This window comes from Pelodiscus sinensis, chromosome 3, assembly GCF_049634645.1.
Source record: "Pelodiscus sinensis isolate JC-2024 chromosome 3, ASM4963464v1, whole genome shotgun sequence".
Lineage (NCBI taxonomy): Eukaryota > Metazoa > Chordata > Testudines > Trionychidae > Pelodiscus > Pelodiscus sinensis.
The window spans coordinates 96,978,110-97,002,432 of NC_134713.1; the positions used below are offsets into that span (position 1 = coordinate 96,978,110).

Consider the following 24,323-nt stretch of genomic DNA (forward strand, 5'->3'; position numbering starts at 1 on the left):
TTTCAATCCATCTGCAGATACGTTACATTCCAGCAACCTCTGAATGACTTATCTGCATAATCCAGCAGGCCCAAGCATATTTCTTTTTGTACAGATGTATTTATTTTCAATTAACTAGAAATAAAATTCAGTGGAATTAAAGTAGCAAAATAGATATTGTTCTTCTATTCTATTGTGTATCTACCTATTTTGAGTATTTGTATGTTATTGTAGTAACTGAGTGATTCATAGTTTCTATTGTTGCCCCTTTCAGGGACCTATTACTCTCCATGGGGCCAAATTTCAGAAAAACCTCCTCTTTTGACACATCCCTTCTTCCTCATACAATGGGGATTACAGGGATGGCGAAAGAATGTGTCCGCTTTTTCCAAAATTGTTTAAAAAAAGCAGTTGCATTCCTTGGACACGGCATAGCTTTTCCAGGATGCCAGAGGTATCTGCAGTCTAAACATAGCCTAAGTCTTACATTACCCAGAAGACCTGAAACTTTGAAACAACATCAAGCCCAAGAATGCAATTCAGATATAAAACATTTAAAGATAAGAAATAATTGTTGTTATTCTAAAATATTATCTGATATTCTGTAATTCAATGTGTGAGCAATTTTGGAGTTAATGAGGATCCCTAGGAATACATAATTAACACTCAAAACACTCTTGTTTATTTTCATAGTGTAACCCTTCTGCTGGGTAGGCCTGGCAGTAACCAGGGCTGGGTTCAATATATTGGGGTCTATCTCTCACAGAACTGGCTTGAGCCCCCACCCAGTGATCTGGGAAATTCACACACCCCTGGGTGCCTCTGAGAGGCAATGCTTCCCCACCCGCAAGCACTGAGTCTGAGTGTAGGAAAGAAACATTTAATGAAACAGAGAGAGAAGTCATACGGCATTAACTTGGGAGAAACACCACAAACAGAGTTCATAGCCCAAACATGAGCTAAGCCCGCCCCCCAGCCAAGAATCACCTGAAGTCCAAAGAGTCCAACACCCCAAGAGTCTCTGTCCCTGGTCTGTGCCACCCAGAGTCCCAAAGTTCACCTGCAGAGTTTCACCTCCCAACTTGGGTAGAAATGGAGGTGGCAGGATAGATAGGGGGCACCTTACGACACTCCACCATGCTCCACCAGCTGTCTCATCCCACGCCACCGGACGCTCCGCTGGTCGCCTGCCGCCGCTCCTCACCTGCCGCCACTCCTCGCCTGCTGCCACCCCTCCACGCCACGCTGGTCACCGTGCCACACCAAGGTTGCTGCTCCATGCCACTGGTCGTTGCTCCTCGCCTGCCGCTGCTCCACACCATGTTACGCCACCAGCCAGTGATTCCCACCAACCACTCTGCTGGTCACCGCCACTCCACTGGCTGCAATGGGTCTGGCTCTCAGCCAAACCAGTGATTTCAGATCTCCATGATTTCAACTCGCTAGCCACCAGCTGGACTGGCAAAGGAATCCAGCTTCTACTGGACTACCAAAAGAAAAGACTCCTCAGGGGGAAAGGGGCAGGCTGGGCCAGTCTTATAGCTCACACCTGGCGGGTATGTGAAGCAGGTTGACTCAAGCCCTTTAACCCTTCCCCCCAGCTCAGTTCACTCAACTCTGGAAAGGGGGAGGCTTGTTCTTCTGAGACCTCTTACCATGATGGTGGTGTCTCTCCTGCAAGCACTGGTGGCATGTTTTACAGTTCCCACATTTATGGGTAGCATGATTAGTGACCCCCCACAATAGTCCCAAATTATTTATAATTCTCCACATTCCATTCCAACACTGACCCTCCACCAGCCCTGGCTGAATGGGATTTACATAGCCACACCTCGTATTCTCTCCTGAGCTGTATTTACATATCAACAGTTAACAGTTAATTACGTTGCAGAGCTAAACAATTGTAGTGGGCTCACCCACACCTCCTTTTAGCTGGCTGATAGCAAGCAGCAGTTCAGCCCCTGCTTACATCAGTAAATAATAATTATCCTCTTGACACAGTGAGGAGTTCCCACAAGACTTTTTTCAGCACAGAATCACAGGTACAGTACATGATACAATGAGTGTTTTAGTAACTTTCAATGAATGCATAACCCATAAAGTCCTTGATCTCTTTGTTAAAGCAGTATTGTTGGCTTTAGGGCATACTGCACTGTGTGCATGAGCTGTACACACAAATGTTAGAAAGCCAGCTTTAGGCTGATCCATCAACACACCTTCCTCTTTTTCATTCTCACATTTTTCTGTGGGGCTAAATCCACAAATAGAGTATCACTCGACAAGAAGGGTCTCAAAGTCTTATACTGAGAGGTTGTACTTCACTGTAAATTATGCACTTTATAGACTGTGCTCTTCCCAACAAACGTGATATGAAAGGAGGAAGAGAGACACTAGAAATTCTTTCTCAGTTCCATAACATATTTGGAACTGTGGATGTCTTCCTCTGCTTTCAGGGAAACCAACGGAGCAATGGGAGGCTCGTTTTCTATATCCACCCTCATCTGACACATTAGGCCCTGAGTGTTTTGCAATACTGCTTTTTAGTTTCATGATACTGGAATTTATCTGGAGTATTTGCATGCAGGGTATCAGTAGAGAATCTAGTACCAATCCTTTCTGCAAATGGTATTCATGGCTGGGTGAAGCAGTGCTGGACAGTGGAACTCTATCCACTTACACTTGCAGTGAACTTGGCCCAGTGTGTCCCTTTAGGATGAGGATGCTCTATAAAACATTAATATGTAATGTGCATGTTAATCCTGATTAATTGTGCCATATATGAGGACAGCATGTCCTCATTTTTTACAAATTTAAATCTTAGTAAATAGATATAAGAATATATTTCATAGAAAGAAGACCTCACTTTGTTGACTAACTCATTCAGTACTTACATACAATCACACTGAGTTAAAGATGATGATAAATCCTAAATTGAGTGTTTTGACTGTATTGGCATGACAAAACATTACATCTCTATCTTTTCTGTCATCTTATTCTGTTTGGGACCTTTAATCCATGGATTAATAATGTGATAGAACATGAAGATAAGAAGAAGATATCACCTGGAAGATAATAGGGTGATAGGTAACAGCCAGCATGGATTTGTAAAGAACAGATCATGTCAAACCAATTTGATAGTCGTCTTTGATAGGATAATGAGTCTTGTAGATAAGGGAGAAATGGTGGACATGGTATACCTAGACTTTAGTAAGGCATTTGATATAGTCTTGCACGATCTTCTTATAAATAAATTAGGCAAATACAACTTAGATGGCGTTACTCTAAGGTGGGTGCATAACTAGCTGGATAACTGTTCTCAGAGAGTAGTTATTAACGGTTCACAATCCTGCTGGAAGGGCATAACAAGTGGGGTTCCACGGGCATCTGTTTTGGGACCGGTTCTGTTCAATATCTCATCAACAATTTAGGTATTGGCATAGAGAGTACGCTTATTAAGTTTGCAAATGATACCAAGCTGGGAGGAGTTGAAATTGCTTTGGAGGATAGAGTCATAATCCTCCAAACAGGAACAAACAGGAAGAACTGGAGGCCTTGGCCCAGACCAAGAAATATGATTTAATTGGGATAACAGAGACTTGGTGGGATGACTCACATGACTGGAGCGCTGTCATGGAAGGATATAGACTATTCAGGAACAACAGGCAGGGGAGAAAAGGAGGAGGAGTTGCACTATATGTAAGAGAGCATTACGATTGCTCTGAACTCCAGTATAAAGAGGGAGAAAAACCTGTTGAGAGTCTATGGGTTCAGTTTAGAGTAGCAAACAACAGCATTGATGTTGTGGTTGGTGTTTGCTACAGGCCACCGAATCAGGTGGATGAGGTAGATGAGGCTTTCTTCGGACAACTGAGCGAAGCTTCCAGATTGCAGGCCCTGGTTCTCGTGGGGGACTTTAATCACCCTGACATCTGCTGAGAAACCTATACGGCAGTACACAGGCAATCCAGGAAGTTTTTGGAGAATGTTGGGGATAACTTCTTGACACAGGTGCTGAAGGATCCGACCAGAGGCCGTGCGCAGCTTGACCTTCTGCTCACAAACAGGGAGGAACTAATAGGGGAAGTGGAAGTGGGTGACAACCTGGGAAGCAGTGATCATGAGATGGTAGATTTCAGGATCCTGACCAAAGGAAGAAAAGAGAGTAGTAAAATACACACCTTGGACTTCAAAAAAGCAGATTTTGACTCCCTCCGAGATCTGATGGGCAGAATCCCCTGGGATGTTAACATGAAGGGGAAAGGAGTCCAGGACAGCTGGCAGTATTTTAAAGAAGCCTTATTGAAAGCACAGAAAGAAACCATCCCGATGCGTAGCAAGAGAGGCAAACATGGTAGGAGACCGGACTGGCTTACAGGGGAAATCCTTGGTGAACTTAAGCACAAAAAGGAAGCTTACAAAGAGTGGAAACTTGGACAAATGACCAGGGAGGAGTTTAAAGGTATAGCTCGAGAATGCCGGGGGGTTATCAGGAAGGTGAAAGCGCAAATGGAATTGCGACTGGCTAAGGATGTGAAGGATAACAAGAAAGGTTTCTACAGGCATGTTAACAAGAAGAAGGTGATCAGAGAGGGTGTGCGGCCCCTAATGGATGAAGGAGGTAACCTAGTGACAGATGATGTGGGGAAAGCTGAAGTACTCAATGCTTTCTTTGCCTCTGTATTCACGGACAAGGTCGGCTCCTGGACTTCTGCGCCAAGTGACGCAAGATGGGATGAAGATGGACAGCCCGTGGTGGGTAAAGAACAGGTTAGGAACTATTTAGAAAAGCTAAACGTACATAAATCCATGGGTCCGGACTTAGTGCATTCGAGGATACTGAGGGAGTTGGCAAATGTCATTGTAGAGCCTTTGGCTATTATCTTTGAAAAGTCATGGAGATCGGGAGAAATCCCGGATGACTGGAAAAAGGCAAATGTAGTGCCCATCTTCAAAAAAGGAAAGAAGGATGATCCAGGGAACTATAGGCCGGTCAGTCTTACCTCGGTTCCTGGAAAAATCATGGAAGGGATCCTTAAGGAATCCATATTGAGGCACTTGGATGAGAGGAAAGTGATTAGGAATAGTCAGCATGGATTCACAAAGAGCAAGTCGTGCCTGACCAATCTCATTAGCTTCTATGATGAGGTAACTGGCTCGGTGGACATGGGGAAGTCAGTGGATGTTATATATCTTGACTTTAGCAAGGCTTTTGATACGGTCTCCCACAATATTCTTGCCAGCAAGTTAAGGGATTGTGGATTGGATAAAAGGACGGTAAGATGGATAGAAAGATGGCTAGAAGGCCGGGCCCAGCGGGTAGTGATCAATGGCTCGATGTCAGGATGGCAGTCGGTTTCTAGCGGAGTGCCCCAAGGTTCGGTTCTAGGACCGGTTTTGTTCAATATCTTTATTAATGATCTGGCTGAGGGGATAGATTGCACCCTCAGCAAGTTTGCGGATGACACTAAGCTGGGGAGAGAGGTAGATACGCTTAAGGGTAGAGATAGGGTACAGAATGACTTAGACAAATTGGAAGATTGGGCCACAAGAAATCTGATGAGGTTCAACAAGGACAAGTGTAGAGTCCTGCACTTGGGACGGAAGAATCCCAAGCATAGTTACAAGCTGGGGACCAACCAGTTAAGTAGTAGTTCTGCAGAAAAGGACCTGGGGGTTACAGTGAATGAGAAGCTAGATATGAGTCAACAGTATGCCCTTGTAGCCAAGAAGGCTAATGGCATATTAGGTTGCATTAAGAGGAGCATTGCCAGCAGATCCAGAGATGTCATCATTCCCCTTTATTCGGCTTTGGTGAGGCCGCATCTGGAGTATTGTGTCCAGTTCTGGGCCCCCTACTACAAAAAGGATGTGGACGCATTGGAGAGGGTCCAGCGGAGGGCAACCAAAATGATTAGGGAGCTGGAGCATATGACTTATGAGGAGAGGCTGAGGGACTTGGGTCTGTTTAGTCTGCAGAAGCGAAGAGTGAGGGGGGATTTGATAGCAGCCTTCAACTTCCTTGAAGGGTGGTTCCAAAGAGGATGGAGAGAGGCTGTTCTCAGTAGTGACAGATGGCAGAACAAGGAGCAATGGTCTCAAGTTGTGGTGGGAGAGGTCCAGGTTGGATATTAGGGAAAACTATTTCACTAGGAGGGTGGTGAAGCACTGGAATGGGTTACCTAGGGAAGTAGTGGAGTCTCCATCCCTAGAGGTGTTTAAGTCTTGGCTTGACAAAGCCCTGGCCGGGTTGATTTAGTTGGAATTGGTCCTGCCTAGAGCAGAGGCTGGACTTGATGACCTTCTGAGGTCTCTTCCAGTTCTATGATTCTATGATAATTCAAAATGATCTGGACAAACTGGAGAAATGGTCTGAGATAAATAGGATGAAGTTTAATAAGGACAAATGCAAAGTACTCCACTTAGGAAGGAACAATCAGTTTCATACATACAGAATGGGAAGCAACTGTCTAGGAAGGAGTACTGCAGAAAGGTATCTAGGGGTCATAGTGGACCCGAGGCTAAATTTGAGTCAACAGTGTGACACTGTTGCAAAAAAAGCAAATATGATTCTGGGATACATTAACAGGTGTGTTGTGAGCAGACAGAAGAAGTCATTCTTCCGCTCTACTCTGCACTGTTCAGGCCTCAATTGGAGTATTGTGTCCAGTTCTGGGCACCACATTTCAAGAAAGATGTGGAGAAATTGGAGAAGATCCAGAGAAGAGCATCAAGAATGATTAAAGATCTAGAAAGCATGACCTATGAAGGAAGACTGAAAGAATTGAGCTTGTTTAGTTTGGAAAGGAGAAGACTGAGAGGGGACATAATAGCCATTTTCAGGTATCTAAAAGGGTGTCACAAGGAGGGGGGAGAAAAATTGTTCTCCTTGGCCACTAAGGATAGGACAAGAAGCAATGGACTGCAGCAAGGGAGGTTTAGGCTAGACATTAGGAAAAACTTTCTAACTATCAGGATGGTTAAACACTGGAATAACAGTCTAGGGAGGTTGTGGAATCTCCCTCTCTAGAGATATTTAAGAGTAGGTTAGATAGACATCTATCAGAGATGGTCTAGACAATACTGGGTCCTGCTGAGAGAGCAGGGGACCGGTTTTGATGACCTCTCGAGGTCCCTTCCGGTTCTAGTGTTATATGATTCTATGAAAATGTATAGTATCAAATCATACTTAAGATCTATGCAATATAAACATGACAGATTTCCTCTAAATCTTAGGTTAATTGTGACAATGGAATTTGTGTATCTAAACAACAAACCACACTTAATTTGCAGCAAAAGAGATTTAGGTTAGATAGTAGGAAATGCTTTCTAACTACTAGAGTATTTAAATTGAGGAATGGACATTCAAGAAAGACTGCCCATCAATGGATGTTTTAAGAATAGGTTGGACAAACACTCTGGGTTTTCTTGATCCAGCCTCAGCACTTGGGACTGGACTTGACATTTTGAGGTCCCTTTCAGCCTTATTTTATTATGGTGCAATTAGCTGCTAGTACAGAACATATCCAGACAAATGTGAATTTAGACTGGATATGAATCTTTATCATATCTGTTACATTTGGGAAAAAGGGCAAAACCCCTTTTTCATAGATCTTCCCCAAAATGGTGAGGTTGGCATGTATCTCTCTCTATATAAATAGATCTATGCATATTTGTAGCACACTTGTATTTTAGAAGTTTCACCTATCAAAGTCTTCTAAAAGAGTAGCATAAGCAGGAGATTTTTGCTTTATCTGATAAATAGATCCAAAGAGCAGAATAAAGAAGTTGTCTTTTGACACATTCCACCAGACTATAATATCTAATATAAATTCTGATGAATGCTTATTTAAATTAATAATTAGCATAGATCAGTATAGTAAATAGAATATCTTAGGGCAGAGGGAGGGTTTTTATATGCAAATATACGTATCAGAGTTTCCAGTTCATTTTGTCGTCTTTTTTTTTTAAGTTTTTTCCTTTGTCTAGAGACAATTGAACACATCCTGTTAGAGAAGCCGTTTGATGTTTATCTTCTTGCAATTGGTTTGGGCACAAGCCGCATGTTAATACAGACAAAAGAAGTCTTGTTTTGATTGGCATAAAATGAAAACACAAGGGCTAAGTGGCACAATGATGGAATGTGTACTTTGTTGAGCCCCTTGACAAAAAATGTTCTGTGAGTTCTCATACCCACCAGTTTGTCATTTTTAGTTTCCATTTTTAGCTTGGAACCTCAGGGTCTTCCTAGTTAGTGTTAGACCACCATATAGTTTATAAAGAGCAAGATTGTTTCCTGCATCAGAACTCAGTGCAGGAGAGAACTGGGCATATCAGGGAGGCAAGAGCACAAGTAATGGTGAATACTGTACGCACAAAGACTGCACGTTCAAAGCAATGCAGAGATCTCTCTTGTGATTCTTTGCAACTGACTTATTTGACAGGAAACATTCTGGTAGCATAGCAGGTAAGTCCAAGAACTGTGCAGATCCACATTACCATCATCATATATAAAAAGTAAGCAAGAGGACACTTCTGCTTCTCTCCCATGTCAGCAATAGGTAAACTTTGTTTGAACCATGTTTTGAGGCTAGGAATGCAGAACCCACCCACATATTCTCTCTTAATTTCCTCAAGCATTGCCCCTATTATTGGAGCTTTGTTTTTAGAATCAGGATTGAATCTGTAATTATCATTTATTATTTGCAGTAGTTTAATTATGAAATTTCTAGATGGGAACGGTGAAATGGGGAAGTACACAACAGTGTGTAGAAGCTGCAGATCAGCAGCATGTCATACTATAATTTGTAGTTGACAATGCAGTGCTGCACACACAAAAATATGTAAGAAAGGAAAAATGCATTCATTGGCTGGGAATCTTATGAATGCTTAGAGCCAAGGATCAGATAGTTCAGAGGAAGAGAAATTCCAGGGCTTCTGCCTACCAATAAATCACGGCTACTAATAGTAGCTACCCAGCAATCTTCAGGAAATTACACAGACTATACAATTATTAGGTATAACAAAGTAATTACCTAAGAAACAAAGACTAATTGTTAGTTGTGAGCTGACATCACAAACTATGAATTTTGAACCTATCCTCCAAAAGAAAGTTTGGAAGTATTTGAGTCTGGGGTTTTGTTTAGCCCATTGCACCATAAAGAGAAGGACTAGTTCCAAACACATAGATCAGTTTTCATTCAGATTCTGGGTCTTTGGCTGTGAGGTTTGGGTAGATGGAAGAAGGGTCCTGTGGCTTTGTCACTACCCTACAAATTGAAAGACTTGGATTTGACCCCTTACTCCCCCAAGAGCTTCCTCAAGCTAAGTCTACACTTCCGGGTTTTTGTGACAGAAGGTATGCAAATTGCACTCTCATATCTTCTGCCGATCCTTTTTGCAGAAGAGGTTTTGCCGCTAAAAAGCCCCATGTAGACAGGGCCATTTGTCAGAAAAAAAAAAACCTTTTGTGCAAGATCCCTTATTCCTCAAAAATGAGGTTTACAGGTGATCTTGGGCAAATAATTTTGTTTATCTGCATCTCAGCTCCCCAGCTGTCAAGGAGGGCTAATAGCCCTTCCCTCTCTCATAGTGGGGATAAACACATTGCAAAGTTGTAAGGTGCTCAGACACTACAGTGAAGGAGGCGATATAGAAATCAAAGGCTATGTCTAGACTGCAAGCCTCTTTCGAAAGAGGCTCTTTCGAAAGATACTTTCGAAAGAGCCTCTTTCGAAAGAGAGCGTCTAGACTGCACGCGGAATTTCGAAAAAGCAAGCCGCTTTTTCGAAAGAAAGCACCCAGTCTGTGTCCAGACTCAGGGGTTTTTTCGAAAAAAGTAGCCTTTTTTCGAAAAAACTTCACCTGCGTCTAGACTGCAGCCGCGTTCTTTCGAAATTAAATCGAAAGAATGCGGCTTTTCTTTCGACGGTGGTAAACTTAATTCCACGAGGAAGAACGCCTTCTTTCGAAAGTGCTCTTTCGAAAGAAGGCGTTCTTGACAGCAAACAGGCTTTTTAGAAAGAGAGCATCCAGACTCACTGGGTGCTTTCTTTCGAAAAAGCAGCTTGCTTTTTCGAAATTCCGCGTGCAGTCTAGACGCGCTCTTTCGAAAGAGGCTCTTTCGAAAGTATCTTTCGAAAGAGCCTCTTTCGAAAGAGGCTTGCAGTCTAGACATAGCCCCAGTGAGTCTGGATGCTCTCTTTCTAAAAAGCCTGTTTGCTTTCAAGAACGCCTTCTTTCGAAAGAGCACTTTCAAAAGAAGGCGTTCTTCCTCGTGGAATTAGGTTTACCACCGTCGAAAGAAAAGCCGCATTCTTTCGATTTAATTTCGAAAGAACGCGGCTGCAGTCTAGACGCAGGTGAAGTTTTTTCCAAAAAAGGCTACTTTTTTCGAAAAAACCCCTGAGTCTGGACACAGCCTAAGGCTATGTCTAGACTGCAAGCCTCTTTCGAAAGAGGCTCTTTCGAAAGATACTTTCGAAAGAGCCTCTTTTGAAAGAGAGCATCTAGACTGCACGTTGAACTTTCGAAAAAGCGGCTTGCTTTTTCGAAAGAAAGCATCCAGTGAGTCTGGATGCTCTCTTTTGAAGAAGCCCTATTTACATTGAAGAACGCCTTCTTTCGAAAGAGGAACTTTCGAAAGAAGGCGTTCTTCCTCGTGAAATGAAGTTTACCGCCATCGAAAGAAAAGCTGCGTTCTTTCGATTTAATTTCGAAAGAACGCGGCTTGAGTCTGGACGCAGGTGAGGTTTTTTCGAAAAAAGGCTACTTTTTTCGAAAAAACCCCTGAGTCTGGATACAGCCTAAGAGAGAGGCTTCTTTCCCATTGCTATTAACTTCAAGACTCTTGTGCTGTATCAAAAGTTTTTAATCACATTGCCAGATGGCCTTGCAAAACAGGCATTTTTATGCAAACTGCTGAGGGATTCTGATGTATCAAAAGAGTACAAAGGAATGTGACTGTCCTCCAGTTGCTACTGCCCAGGAAAGTGGAACAAGTTCTTATCAGAGAAAGAAGCAAAAAAGCAAGAGCTGTCCTTGGAAATTTGAAGATAATTTGAATTCCCACGCAGCACTTCAATACATGGCCATATTCTATTTTCAAATAATAAATAACACCTGCCATCGCCGGGTGTGTGTGTGTGTGTGTGGGTATGTGTGGATGTGTGTATGTATGTGTGTAAGAAAGCATCTCTACACAATGTGCCATTAACCACAGCAATTTTCTGTACAAGAAGTGCAGAATAAAAAATCTCATACTGATCCACATCTAATTGTAGAAGATGATAAATAAATCATCATCAGGTGAGGTAGGATTGGGCCCAAATATGAGTTATTTAGTGGAATAGACAACTTTTGAAGTTATTTTGAGCAGAAGATCAGCAACACCCTCGTGGTAAATGGCACAAAATAAAATAAAACTCTATTTGATCCATCAGAAGAGCAACATGTATCTAATAAAGTACTATCTACATTCTTTGACCCCCTCAACCCACTCATCCACCCACTCAGAAGATGAGTGCAGCAAGTGTTACATAGATTCACAGAGTTTAAGGCAAAAAGGGGCCATCTTCTCTGATCTCCTACATATCATAGGCCATTACATTTTCCACAGTTATCCCTGCATTCAGTCCAATAACATGAGTTTGGCTGAAGCTTGTCTTTGAGAAAGACATCTGCTCCTGATTTATATGCATCAAGAGATGGAGAATCCACCTCTTTCCTTGGCAATATGTTCCAATGGTTAATCACCCTCACAGTTAAAATTGTCCCTAATTCTCTTTTGAATTTGTTTGGCTTGATCTAAGTCCTTCGCACCTCCTCCCTCCCCCCCGCCGCCTCTCTCTCTACACACACACACACACACACACAGAAGTTTTTATGTTTTTCTCTGTGAAATCAAAGAGCCCTTTAGTACCTGGTACTTTTCCTTCGTGAAGGTACTTAGGTATGTTATCAGGTCACCTCTCAATCTTTCTGATAAACTAAACAAATTGAACTTCTTCAGTCTCTTATTGTGAGGCACATTCTCCAGCCCTTGAATAATTTTGTAGTGCTTTTCTGCATCCTTTTGTTTTTCAACAAATGGATTCTTGAACTGCACACACTATCATAGGCATCAACTCCCTCTGAGCCCAGGGGGTGCTCAACTCTCAGCTCCACCCGACTTCTTGACTCCAAGCACCCATCTCCAGCCCACTTCTGCTCTGTCCCTGGCCTTGCCCCCAACCCTTCCTCCAAGTCCCTATACCTGAGTACACTTCACTCCTGCTCCATCTCCTCCCTCCCAGAGCCTCCTGCTCTCTGCAAAATAGCTGATTGCAGCAGGTAGGAAACATTGGGAGGGAATGGGAAGAAATGATCAGTGGAGTGGCTGGTGGGTGGGAAGTGCGAAGAGGAAGGAAGAAGCTGGCTGCTAGTGGGTGCTAAGCAGCTGCTAATTTTGTTCTGTGGGTGCTCCAGCCCTGGAGTACCCACAGAATCAGCACGTATGCACAGTATTCCAGTATCTTCTCAGTGCCTCTCTACTCCCCTAACGGAAGGATCACATTAGCTTATGCAGTAAATGGCCAAATTTCCACTGACTATAGGGCCAGGATTTCACATTTTCAATACGATAATAAATGTAGTTTAACATTTAAACCAAATGAACTAATAATATTCAATAGGTATGCTGGAGGTTTAAAAAATGTTCACTCTGTATTTTTGCATATACAGCGCATGGTTAATCTAATATTGTAGTTTCCCTTGAGCTTAGAGTGATTTTACAAAAAGTACTTAGAAATACTGGCATCAAATTCACTTCATTAAGAGCTATTTTAAAAAGAAGATATGTCTAATGGCCTGGGATTGATTTGTGGTTTTGAGAACTGAGGGCATTTTGTTTTGTTTCTGTCATCAAAATTGTACAACATTATTGTAACAAACATTTTTCTATGACAACTAAAAAGGAAACAGTAATAGTAAATAGCTTTTGCAGTGAGTTTTAGCAGTGGCACTAGGTTAAAAAAATCTTGTGTGCTATTCACTCTTATCCTCCATAAGAACCAAACCCACATCTGACTGTGGCTATTTTTGTGTGTAAAATTCCATATGAAATGAGTACTGACACATTTTAAAAAGTAGCATATAAATCTTCACACCTCAACTATATCCCTAATTTTTGCAAAGGAGGAAAAATGACCTTGTAGTTAAGCCACAGTCTGTCCTAATCATAGAACATTAGAACTGGAAGGGACCTCGAGAGGTCCTTGAGTCCAGTCCCCTGTCCTCATGGCAGGACCCAGTACCATCTAGACCATCCCTGATAGATGTCTACCTAACCTGCTCTTAAATGTCTCCAGAGATGGATATTCCACAACCTCCCTAGGCAACTTATTCCAGTGTTTAACCACCCTGACAGCTAGGAAGTTTTTCCTGATGTCCAACCTAAACCTCCCTTGCTGAAGTTTAAGCCCATTGCTTCTTGTCCTATCCTCAGAGGCCACTGAGAACAATTTTTCTCCCTGGTGGTGCTTCATCCTGCATTAATCCCTATGAATCCTAATACACTAAGGCTGTGTCTACACTGCACCCCTTTTCTGGAAAAGGGATGCAGATTAGACACATCGGAATAGCAAAATCCGCGGGGGATTTAAATATCCCCCGCGGCATTTGCATTTACATGGCTGCCGCTTTTTTCCAGCTTGGGGATAAGCCGGAGAAATGCGCCAGTCTAGACGTTATTCTCCGGAAAATATGCCCTTTTCCGGAGGATCTCTTATTCCTACTTTCAAGTCCCTTATGCCTACTTTCAAGTAGGAATAAGAGATCCTCCAGAAAAGGGCTTATTTTCCGGAGAATCACGTCTAGACTGGCGCATTTCTCCGGCTTATCCCCAAGCTGGAAAAAAGCGGCAGCCATGTAAATGCAAATGCCGCGGGGGATATTTAAATCCCCCGTGGATTTTGCTATTCCGAAGTCTACATTAGCATCCCTTTTCCAGAAAGGGGTGCCAATGTAGACACAGCCTAAGTCTATAGCATTTTGCATGCTTTGCTCTCAAAGGGTTTCACAAAATTAGTAAGTATCATTATCCCTGTATGGTGAATCCTAGTTAATAGTGTATTCGCTTATACACAAAATACAGTCACACACACAACTATCATCAATCTGGCATTTATCTAATCTTCTGCATTTCCAGCTAAATCCATATTTTCATGAAAGAAAGGTTTATTGATGTATTAAAATTCTTAAGAACTTGGCAGAAGAAAATGGATATTCTAAATATGACAAGAGAGGATTAAAAATGAACCTCAACACTTCTTTTCTAGATTTAAATACTCACGCTGCATGTCAATTTCAGACATAGGTAGCTGGGAAGTGAGAATCTGTGTGTTCTGTGACTCATAAGAAAGTATTAACTTTTGAATATTTGGCAAGAATATTGTTGCTCTTGATGTAATTCCTTGTGTCGGCCACACAGCAAACTTTAAGTTTAAATTCATGATGAAGAAACTTTCTGAGTGTAATCCCTCACCCTACCCACCAATACAAAATACAGCAACAACAACAAAACATCCTTTTATTTTAAACTGTCCCCCCCATCACTCATGTTTCTTTCAAAAGCAGCTTCTTTGTAATAAAGAGCTGATCAAAGTTCATTGGCATCTAATCAGGTTTCAGAATCTATTCTGGCTCATTAATCATCCAAAGAGTCCTATGGATCAAGAGATAGGTCATTGTGTTTAAAAGCAAAGCCTGAAATGTTACCCCCATCTGTGCTGACTCTCCTGCCAAGATTCTCTAGTGACTTTTTTCCCCCCTTTGATTTCCAGAACTTCAAGTACAGAGGCTCCAGTCAGTACCTGCCTTACAATAAAACCATTATTATGGTGGCATTATTTCATATTGCTTTGGAAAGCTCCAGTAAAGTTGCCAACTCTTAACACTTGCAACCATTCTGGACTTACAGTTAAAAAGACCATATGGCTGTTCTACTTCTTTTTTCTCTTCCTCTAGAAGGAGATGTGGAGACTTGGAGGGAGCCTGAAATGAGGAAATAATTAGCCTTGTGTTCAGTCAACACATGCTGCCGTATCAATAGCAGGCACTGTCTCAGCTCTGGTAGAAAGAGAAAGAGAAAATCTAATCAGAACTGCTCAGATGTCGAGTCTTGCCTTGCCACTATCAGGTAGCGGTGTGGTGGGTGTGGCTCTGTTGGTTTAGTCAGGGCAATGAAGAAAAAGAGCACCTATGACTACTTGTGAGATGCAAAGTACTTATCGTCATGGGAGATTTTCCCCAGAGGATTTTTTAGACAGCACGCTAATCACCCATCTTATTATTTTAGGAGCCAGAAGAATCTAAGCTCATGTGATTTTAATTGTTAACATATTTCCATTTTCTTAAAAAAAAAAAAAAGAGAGAGAGAATTTCAACAGCATAAATCAACATGTCTAATCTCATTTACTGTTGACTGTATGAAAACAAACGCCAAGAACTTTGAAGTCTCTGTATTGTTTATTAGGTGGGGGGAAATTATATTATAATAATTCTCAGAACAGATTGGAGAAAAATGTTGCTGCTGTTGGGAATTTTTATTTTAGTTCAGTCCAATTTCTCTGTGCCATAAAGGGATCTGTGATTGGTCTAAGAGCCCTCTTAGCTACCACCGTTGCTTCAAATTGTGCAGCTCATTGAAACAAAACAAGAGGTCTCCTGATAATTGGTGACTGAATAAACAGAGAGGAAACCAAAGGCAGATGTGATTTAGAAAGGTTCTTGGCACACTGCAGAAGGATGGAAAAGAGGAGAGGAGGGTGTTTTTGAAGCAGAAAAAGTGTAAATCTTTTCCCCCTTAATATTTCCTTGTTGTGGTTTTATGCTTTATTGTTTGTTTGTTTGTTTGTTTGTTTTAATATAAGTGAATTTCCAATATTACATTTAGAGAGGTGTTGGACAGACAGTTCTGGAAACCCACAGAACAGTCACAGGACAGGCAGTAGCAGCATGAATGTCTATGCTGTGGCACTGGTGTTTCTTTCTGTCCTGGACATAAAGAGATGGACTTTTAGGAATAATTAAGCAGCTCAGTCTTTTGCTCATCTACTTTTTTTGGTCTTACTTCTGGAGCTGTCTGCAAGAGTGACACGTTGTGCCAGGGTCGACATGATGTAGATACTTGACTACTCCACTAGGAACACCACTTAGTTTTTGCGCTCGTCTCACATTGGCCTTTTAATTTCATTCACTGCCATCTTGGGCCAGATATGAACAGCAGCAAACTTCTAAGGGAGAAAGTCTCTGCATCCCATTGAGACCTCAAAGCCCCCCAATGAAACACTGTGGCATGGAAAGGAACAGAAGGATTAGGCTCTTCTGCCCCCCAATCCATATTATTGCTATGGAATGGCAGATGAGACCACACAGGGTTCACTCACTCTGGGGGGGAGGGGGAGATTTTCAGAAGGTTATTTTGAAAGGATTCAGTTGGAGAAAAGAGTCCCTGAGGGATGATGCAAAGTACTGAGGCACTCATAGTGCAGTGGTAGAAAACAATCCAGTATGTAAGTGGCTTTTTAGCTGTGGCTAAGTCAAAGAAAATGCTGCTCAATCCATTTGAATATTTGAAATAATGATCCAAGCAGAATAGGTTTTAGTTTTGTGCTATAACTGTGCACTAGGTAATAAATTAGAGTCCCTGTAAGCCCCAACCAAAGCTGGGGAAAGAGCTCAGAGCTGCATTACTCCAGCAGGAGGCACAAAGACGACACAGTGCCTCTAGAGCTGCTGGGGAGCACCTCTGCAAACACACCTCTTCCTGGAAAGGAGCTCTGGAGGGAGTAGGGGGGATAGCTACTCTCTTTCCCTCACCCTCCTACATGAGCTTGGAAAACTCTGAGAGTTTCCCAGGATTGAGGAAGAGCTTTGAGCAAGTTCCAAAGCTTGTCTCTCTCAGAAACAAAAGAAGCTAGGGACAAGATGGGGGACACAGAGGGTCAAATCCCCTTCCCTCCCCCGATTGGTCTGCCGAGTGCAGGGTGGGAGAGGGGCCCTGTCCTTCTCTCCCTGGTATGTTCCTTATTCTCTTTGGCAGCCAGGCAGGAAGTGGGATGGAGCCACTTTAGCCTGAGAGCACCTGGCTGGGAGGCAGCAGCAGCTCACTCGCCCCAGCTTACTTGGCCACTATCCCTAGCAGCTGGGACAGCAGCAGCAGGCCACCCTGCACTCAGGCCCTTTAGCTAGGGACAGGATCTAAGTGAGCTGAAGTTCCTCTACTCCCCACAGTTTGCCTGCTCCTGGCCCCAGTAGCTGAGCCTGGACAGAAAACCAAATGCCAGGCGCAGAGAGAGAAGGCACAAGTCATCTAAACATAAGAGCTCCACATGGAAATAAATAACCATTATATAATTACTTTAATTCTTTTTATAGAGGTACTCTTGGGATAATCCCTATTTCAGACCATATTAATGCATACCTATGTTTTTTATTGTTTCTTAGATTATCAAAATGAAAAAATTTTAAAAAAATTAATTTACTTGATATTCCTTTTCCTGCTAGGTTACCATCTGCATTTCTCTCAGTCTGAGCAATGTATACAAGCTAGTATTTGTTTATAGTCCCATTTGTTTATAGCCAGTTTCTGCTTTGTCTTTAGACTCTCATGCATTTAGCAAAATATTGCTGTGCTAGAAGTCTGGGCTTAAATCACTGTAGAGAAAAAGTTTATTTGTTAAAATAACAAGTTTCTATTGGATTTTTTTTAAGGGAAGCATTTCTATTGACTTTAGGGTTTGCAGAAGTTTGCTTTTATAAAACTTAAATATTGTGCCAAATTTGATCCGACAGTGTTCCTTTTAACCCCTATTAAGCTGCAATTTTCTACTGATATACAAGTGAATGCTTATGGTGTCAGAGCTGTTACCTACTCTGGCACTCTGAGTGCAGAAGATGGGGGCCCACAAAGAGCTCAAAAGAAAAAAAACCCTTTGCTTCTATAGGCACTGGTTATTAAAAAAAAACACACATCAAACACCTCCCCCCCTAGAATCACAATATACAGATTTTGGGGGTTCACTGCCACCAGCAAGTGATTTTTATTTCTAAAAATCAGGGGTGAACACTTGAACCCACCCCACAGGAGTACCCCGCCACTCTTTTTCCCTAGAAGAGTTTGGAAAAAAGAAAAGAGAAAAACAAGCTGCAGTCTCTAGTAGATGACCTCTCAGTCTGAGGCAGACAGACCAACCTCCTGTACCTTCCAGGATGCAAGAATCAAATCATTCCCTTACAATGATTTTTATTACAAAACAAAAGATAAACTTAATAACGTATACTTGGTTGCTAGATGTTATAGAGCAACTAAGGAAAACAAATTAAAACATAGTGAAAAGTGTCTGTGCACAATGCTAGGTGGTAAATGGGGAGGGGAGGCACAGATTCACACAGAACAGTTCAAACTAAACCACAAAATAAAGAAAAAATACCCTGAATGTGACTAGATTCACTCTTTACCTTTACTTACTTCCAGTCTTCTCTTTATTCAGTCCACTTCCATGCCCTGAATTCCTTGGAGGCATGGTAGTCCTGCCTGGGTTTAAATCATTCTGTGTCTCTCAATTCCTGGTTTAACTTTTCCACACAAAGAAAGCAGGCAAGGAATCTATATCCAATTCATATTTTATCCCTCTATCTTAACTGGTTCTCCTGGCCCCCTGGCTAACACCTTTGCTTTCTACCTGAGTTTAACCCCTTAGTCACCTGGTGCTGGTCAGCTCTCCTCCTGTCCATTACATGTAGGTATATGAGTATTTTTGTTAATACCACCTAGATGGCTACAGATAAACAGGGTCAATTATGATTCATTTGGAGGGAAATTTTAATATATGACTGCCTGGTTTTATTGTAACTGGTGAGTATTAGATCTTATTTAGGGGTCGGGCAGAATTTCCTTCAGAAATTGTTGACCATAAATTTGTTTTCATCGAAATTTTGCATTCAGATAATTTTTGCAGGGAAAGAAATGAAAACATGAAAACTTTTGGTTGAAACCCAGTCATTTCTACCTGAAAATTTTTTGTCTGAAAACCAAATGTGGAATGCTGCCATGCCCCACGAGAGTTGTGGTTCTGGTACTGCCTATCCCCATTCTGTTTGTGGGCTGAACTCCCTGGCTTGATTATTTATCCCATGATGTATCATGCTATTCCTTCTTGCTGAGTCACTGGAATGTATCATGGGAATTCCCAGTTAAAGTGCATTCTGGGAGACATAACTCAGCTGGAGGTAGCAAAACATCCCATGGAATACCCTTGCAGCATTTCTGAATCAAATGTTTCAATTTTCAGGTGATTTTGAGTGTTTGGGGTCTTTGGGAAAAAATCAAAATTTTCTGTAGAAAGCAGCCCTTTTTTGGTAGAAAATAGCTGTTTAGTGGAAAACCCTATTTTCTGTCATAAAACAATTTAGATGGAAAATTTTCAATGGGTCTGGTGGGCAAGAAGTTTACCCAGAGTGCTATGATATCCCTTAGGCTGTGTTCCTATCATATCTCACAGGTGAAGTGGGACAGAGTGAAGTGGATATAAGACCTCTATGTAGGTGGTAGATGACTGATGGATGTAGAAGGAGTGGTGTAGATAATTCAATAAATGGCTCTTTTTTCTCTGACTCAATACTAAACTGGTGCTGTGGCATGGTATTAGGGGCAATATACTGTCAGAGCAGCCATCTTTCAGAAAAGACATCAAACTCCTTGTGTTTATTGATGAGTTTGTGAAACAGCTGGAAGAACAGTTAGTATCTTACTCCAACAAAAGCATTTGTTAGTCAGTTCTGGAGGGGAAAACACTGAACTTTGATCCACCTGTCATGATGATGCATTGTGTTGCCAAATGCTAGAACATCCACCTGTCGGTCACACCGAGAGTCAGGTTCTTATTTAGCTTCCAGTTCACCTTTTCTTAGTCTAGATCATCAAAGAAGGTTCCTTTGTTTTGATATAACAGCCTCTAGTTTGCATTTCCCTCTGCCTTCATAATGCTGCCCTGTGGTGTATGACAATGTGTGTGTAATGGAAGCCTCTATGAAAAGAGATTTACAATTGCCCAGAAAGGAAATGGCATGGTCAAGTCAGTTGAAATAATCTCTGGCTGCCTGAGAAGTGTAACAGTCAATATTATGGAATAACTAATAGGTGCGTCTCCTGAAGAAACAACCAGCACTGGAATATGTAATTATCTGTCTGTGTTTTCTTTAGTCACTATGTACTGATGCAGTCAGTGTAATTCGACTGAGGTTTTGAAGACATTTGGGTTATATTCCAGCCTATTAAAAAAAAAAAGTATGTACAAACTAATAACAAACAATCCTTGTTCAGTGGAGATCCCTCTAATTCCTGCATTTCATTCAGTTCACAGACAGTTGAGCAACTGCCAGAAAAAGGCAAAGAAGTCAATTATATCACTGTTTCACCCAAAGTCTGTTTAAAATTGAAAAATAGCTGGCTTTGAAGATAGTTTTTTTTTAAAAACCAAAAAGTGTAAAATTAAAGTAAACAAAAAATTACAGTGCCATATATTTTCACTTGAAATTCCATATTACTCAAAGATCATTTCCACACTGACTTTCCTGCATTCTCTACCAGAAAGGGAGAGGGGGCAAGATCGGGACAGTCAGTTCTCAACTTTTGTAGAGATCTCTGAGGAGGAGTAATCTGGAGTCCAGAAGGGAGCTCCAACCAGCTATTTAGAATGGAGTACTATTGTAATGAATTGAGGCCCGGTAGAAGACGAGGTAGGATTAAGAAGAACAGGGGAATACAGGGATTTGTGAAGGGGTGTACACTATCTTTGAACATCTCATTACCTAACTGTTAGGTAGGCAGAGTGGAGATCTGGTCTCAGCATGGACCTGAATTCTAATCCTGCCTTTTTAGTTGGTTGGTTGGTTGGTTTGTTTGTTTAATTCTTATCAGTGTATTTCATGACCTTAGTTCATGCTTTTGCTTCCACATCTGTGAAACAGAGGTAACCCAGAGTGTTCAAACGATTGATTAATGTTTGCACCCCATGTTTTGAAGAGTATAAGGAATTGTGTAAGGGCTAAATACAGGCAGTCCCCGGGTTACATGGATGCGACTTACATCGGATCCCTACTTACAAACGGGGTGAGGCAACCCCGCACTAGCTGCTTCCCCCCAGCAGACCAGGGAGACGTGAAGCGGCTTTTCTCAGCAGACACCTCAGCTTGAGAATAAAGGACTGAGGGAAGTGAGGTGTGGGAGAATAAAACTGAGCTCTGGAGAAATGCTTGGCTAGAGTTTCCCCTACAATATGTACCAGTTCCGACTTACATACAAATTCAGCTTAAGAACAAACCTACAGTCCCTATCTTGTACGTAACCCGGGGACTGCCTGTACACACAAGGCAGCCCATGTGTGGGAGATAGCAAGGCATGGATGTGGGGAGCCTTCAACAGATGGATTTTAAATGTGTCATTTACATTTTTTTAAAGTAAAGATCAAAACAACACATTACATGACCTCATCAAACTCTTTTCTGTATCCTGGAGGGGAAGTCTCTTGGTATTGTGTTTTGCTGTTCACAGGAGTATAGCAGCAGTAAGATCTTACTGGCATCAAGACATTCAGTGCCATGAACTCAGACTCAATAAAGAAATCCATAAAAGGATTATATATCTCATCAGGAATATCAATGCAGAGTGGCTATATCATATGATGATTCCCTGTTCTGTTCAATTCCTCAGGGACATCTGGCATTGGCCACTGTCAGAAGACAGGATACTGGACTAGATGGACTTTTGGTATGACCCAGTATGGCCGTTCTTATATTTTTATGCTGTGGTCAAAAGATATCGCAAACTCCTGTGTAATTGCTGCAGTAAATTCTTGGTAATTCTTTGAGGTGTCAGGAAATTTAGAGTCCCCACAACCCTGCAATGGGAACCTCGATGAAAAAGCCATCCTCTGTATTTACAAGGACAAAGCAGATTGGAGTTCTCAGCAAAGTTGTCTGACAGGAGAAAATAGGGGGATAAAAGCATAAATTGTAACACAACGTGCATGTAAAAGAATTTAAAAGAAAGTGTTTGCCTTACTGGATCAGATCATTGGTTTATCAGATCCTGTATCCGGTCTTTGGCAGTAGCCAACGCTAAATGTTCCTGATGACGGTAATTTATCCTCCAGCTCCCTGCCCCTGCAGTACACACAGCCAGTTATGGAATACTCCAGAGAAAGAAACAAAATTCTCTGTAATCTCTGCAGGAGACCAGTTTAAACCCTAAAGCAGGGGGTGTGTTTACCTTTCTTTCAGCATGAGTAACAACAAATGCCATTTATGGCCATAAAACTATCCATCCATGTTATTAAATAAATAAATAAATGGTCATTTGAATCTAGTGCTAGATTGACAGCTCCAGAAAATGGAGTTTTCTGCCCACTGTAAAGGCAGGAGTAATACAATACAGTCTTCCTCATACTGCCTTAGCAGAGTGCCATACAGGGCATGCCAGGCTACTACCATTCAGTATGGTCATTCTGTGATGTGGACACCAGATCACTAAGAATCCATCGTATTTTTAAAAGCTGACCAAAGGGTTAAAAAGCAAGGCACAGCTCTATTGTATGGTTAGAAGTTAAGAATAGATGGATATCGTGGAGCTTGATCAATAAGGACTGGCAGCACATAGTCATGATTTACTGTGGATAAAATATGCACAGAAACATCTTATTCAACTTTCTGTTTAGTAGCTTACAGCCTTATGTCACAGGATGCTTCCTCTCATAGGTGTCAGATCTGTAGGTACACCAACCTGTGTGGTTTAGCTTTGAATGAGAAAACTGAAGGACAAAAATCATCTGTCATTCAACTACAACTGCCTGAGCCCGAATCTTTTTTCTTGCCCTCTGTTAAACTGGGATTACCAGGATAATTTTCTTGGCGAGTCTCAGTCACAAAAGGTATTTTAGGAAGAGGAAATAATCACAGACCAAAGATGTATTTGTGTAATGGAAGAGTTTGCTGAAAGAGTTAAGCACAATGTGACTGTGACATTCCCCAGGGTACAATCTGGATTGTTGAACAGCTGTGTTCTCTTAATTCTTTAGCCTAGGGTACCTCTTACACTGCTTTGTTTTCAGAACAGCCACTCCTGACTTGTTCACACAGTCTTCAGCATGCAAATTTGTGCATGTATTTATCTGGGAGTGTTCTGACCAGTCACTCATGAATTACATCCAGAGCAACACCTGCAAATTTCTGGTCCCAGTCTTGTCTCCCATTAATGCGCATCTTATACTGCTCAGTACTGTTCTGAACAGTATAAGCTCACAGAAATTTCATCAAAGGAAAATGATAATCCACAAGCCCTGTTATCCCAAATAAAATTTTCCACATACTTCAGGCATACTCATAAAGATAAAATAATAAGATGCATTTTATTAACGGAGAAAGATGGATTTTAACTGATTACAAGTCATGATACATAGAAGTCATGATTCGTTACAAAAAGAAAATAAAAGTAGAGCACAAGCTAAATGAACTGAAAAAACAAAAACAAGTTATCTGTCAATTGTAGAACTAGTGTTAGTGAAGTTAATTAAGAAGGTGGATATACAGGGTGGATATGTCTAATTCACAGTAGCAGAGGTAAGGCACCCATTAGGTACTGAAACAGATAAGCCTTTTGGTAAATGAAGTATTTATAGAAGAAATTCTAGAATTGAGGAGGAGCTATGTGTGAGTGGAAAGTGGAGGTATCATAAACTAGAGCTTTCTCTCCTTGTTTGCCGGTTAGATATCTGTTGGTTACCAGAATGATGTAACAGAAACTTCACTTGTACCTGTGGATACATATGAGTTCAGAGAACAATACATGCTCATCTTCCAGATAAAGAATATCCCCATGTTTATGGAAATGTTTTGATTTTTAACCTTTCTCTTTTAAAAAGGAGAGAAATAATCCTGGTACAAAGCAGTGGCCTCATTTAAGTTAAAAAAAACTTTGCTTCTCTGTTTCACTGTATTGTTTTGAGAAGAGATACTAGAAGTTGCTGTATGTAATAACAGAAATTTACCTTCTGCTTTCCAAGTGATTTTTAAAGTGCAATATTTCCCTTTCATTGCATGCAATATCATTACTATTTCCCCAAAAATGTCTTTTTTGTTTTGTTTTGTGGTGTTGCATTTTGCTTTCTCAGTTATAGAATCCTTCAAAGCTGGGGGTCTTAATTCACAATGAAAACTATTTGTTTGAGATTCAAACTCATCTGACAATCTCAGCCCTACATCAGCAGATGGAGATTTGAAAATAATGGGTCAGAGGACTGTCTACTCATCAA

The 24,323-nt window shown here is 41.5% G+C and overlaps 1 protein-coding gene across 6 annotated transcripts in view; it reads left to right on the forward strand.

The window, feature by feature from the left end:
• Positions 1-24,323, forward strand: part of PDE7B (phosphodiesterase 7B) — a 264,944-nt gene that overhangs the window by 88,893 nt on the left and 151,728 nt on the right. For 2 of the 6 annotated variants that reach the window (XM_075924234.1, XM_075924235.1), the window contains one exon: positions 1,129-13,665. The exons of the other annotated variants lie outside the window; for them this stretch is intronic. In XM_075924234.1, coding sequence (XP_075780349.1) covers positions 4,102-6,111 — 2,010 coding nt within the window. In that variant the 5' untranslated portion in view covers positions 1,129-4,101 and the 3' untranslated portion in view covers positions 6,112-13,665. Of the gene's footprint in view, positions 1-1,128; positions 13,666-24,323 lie in introns of those variants that run through there. 6 annotated transcript variants of the gene reach the window in all.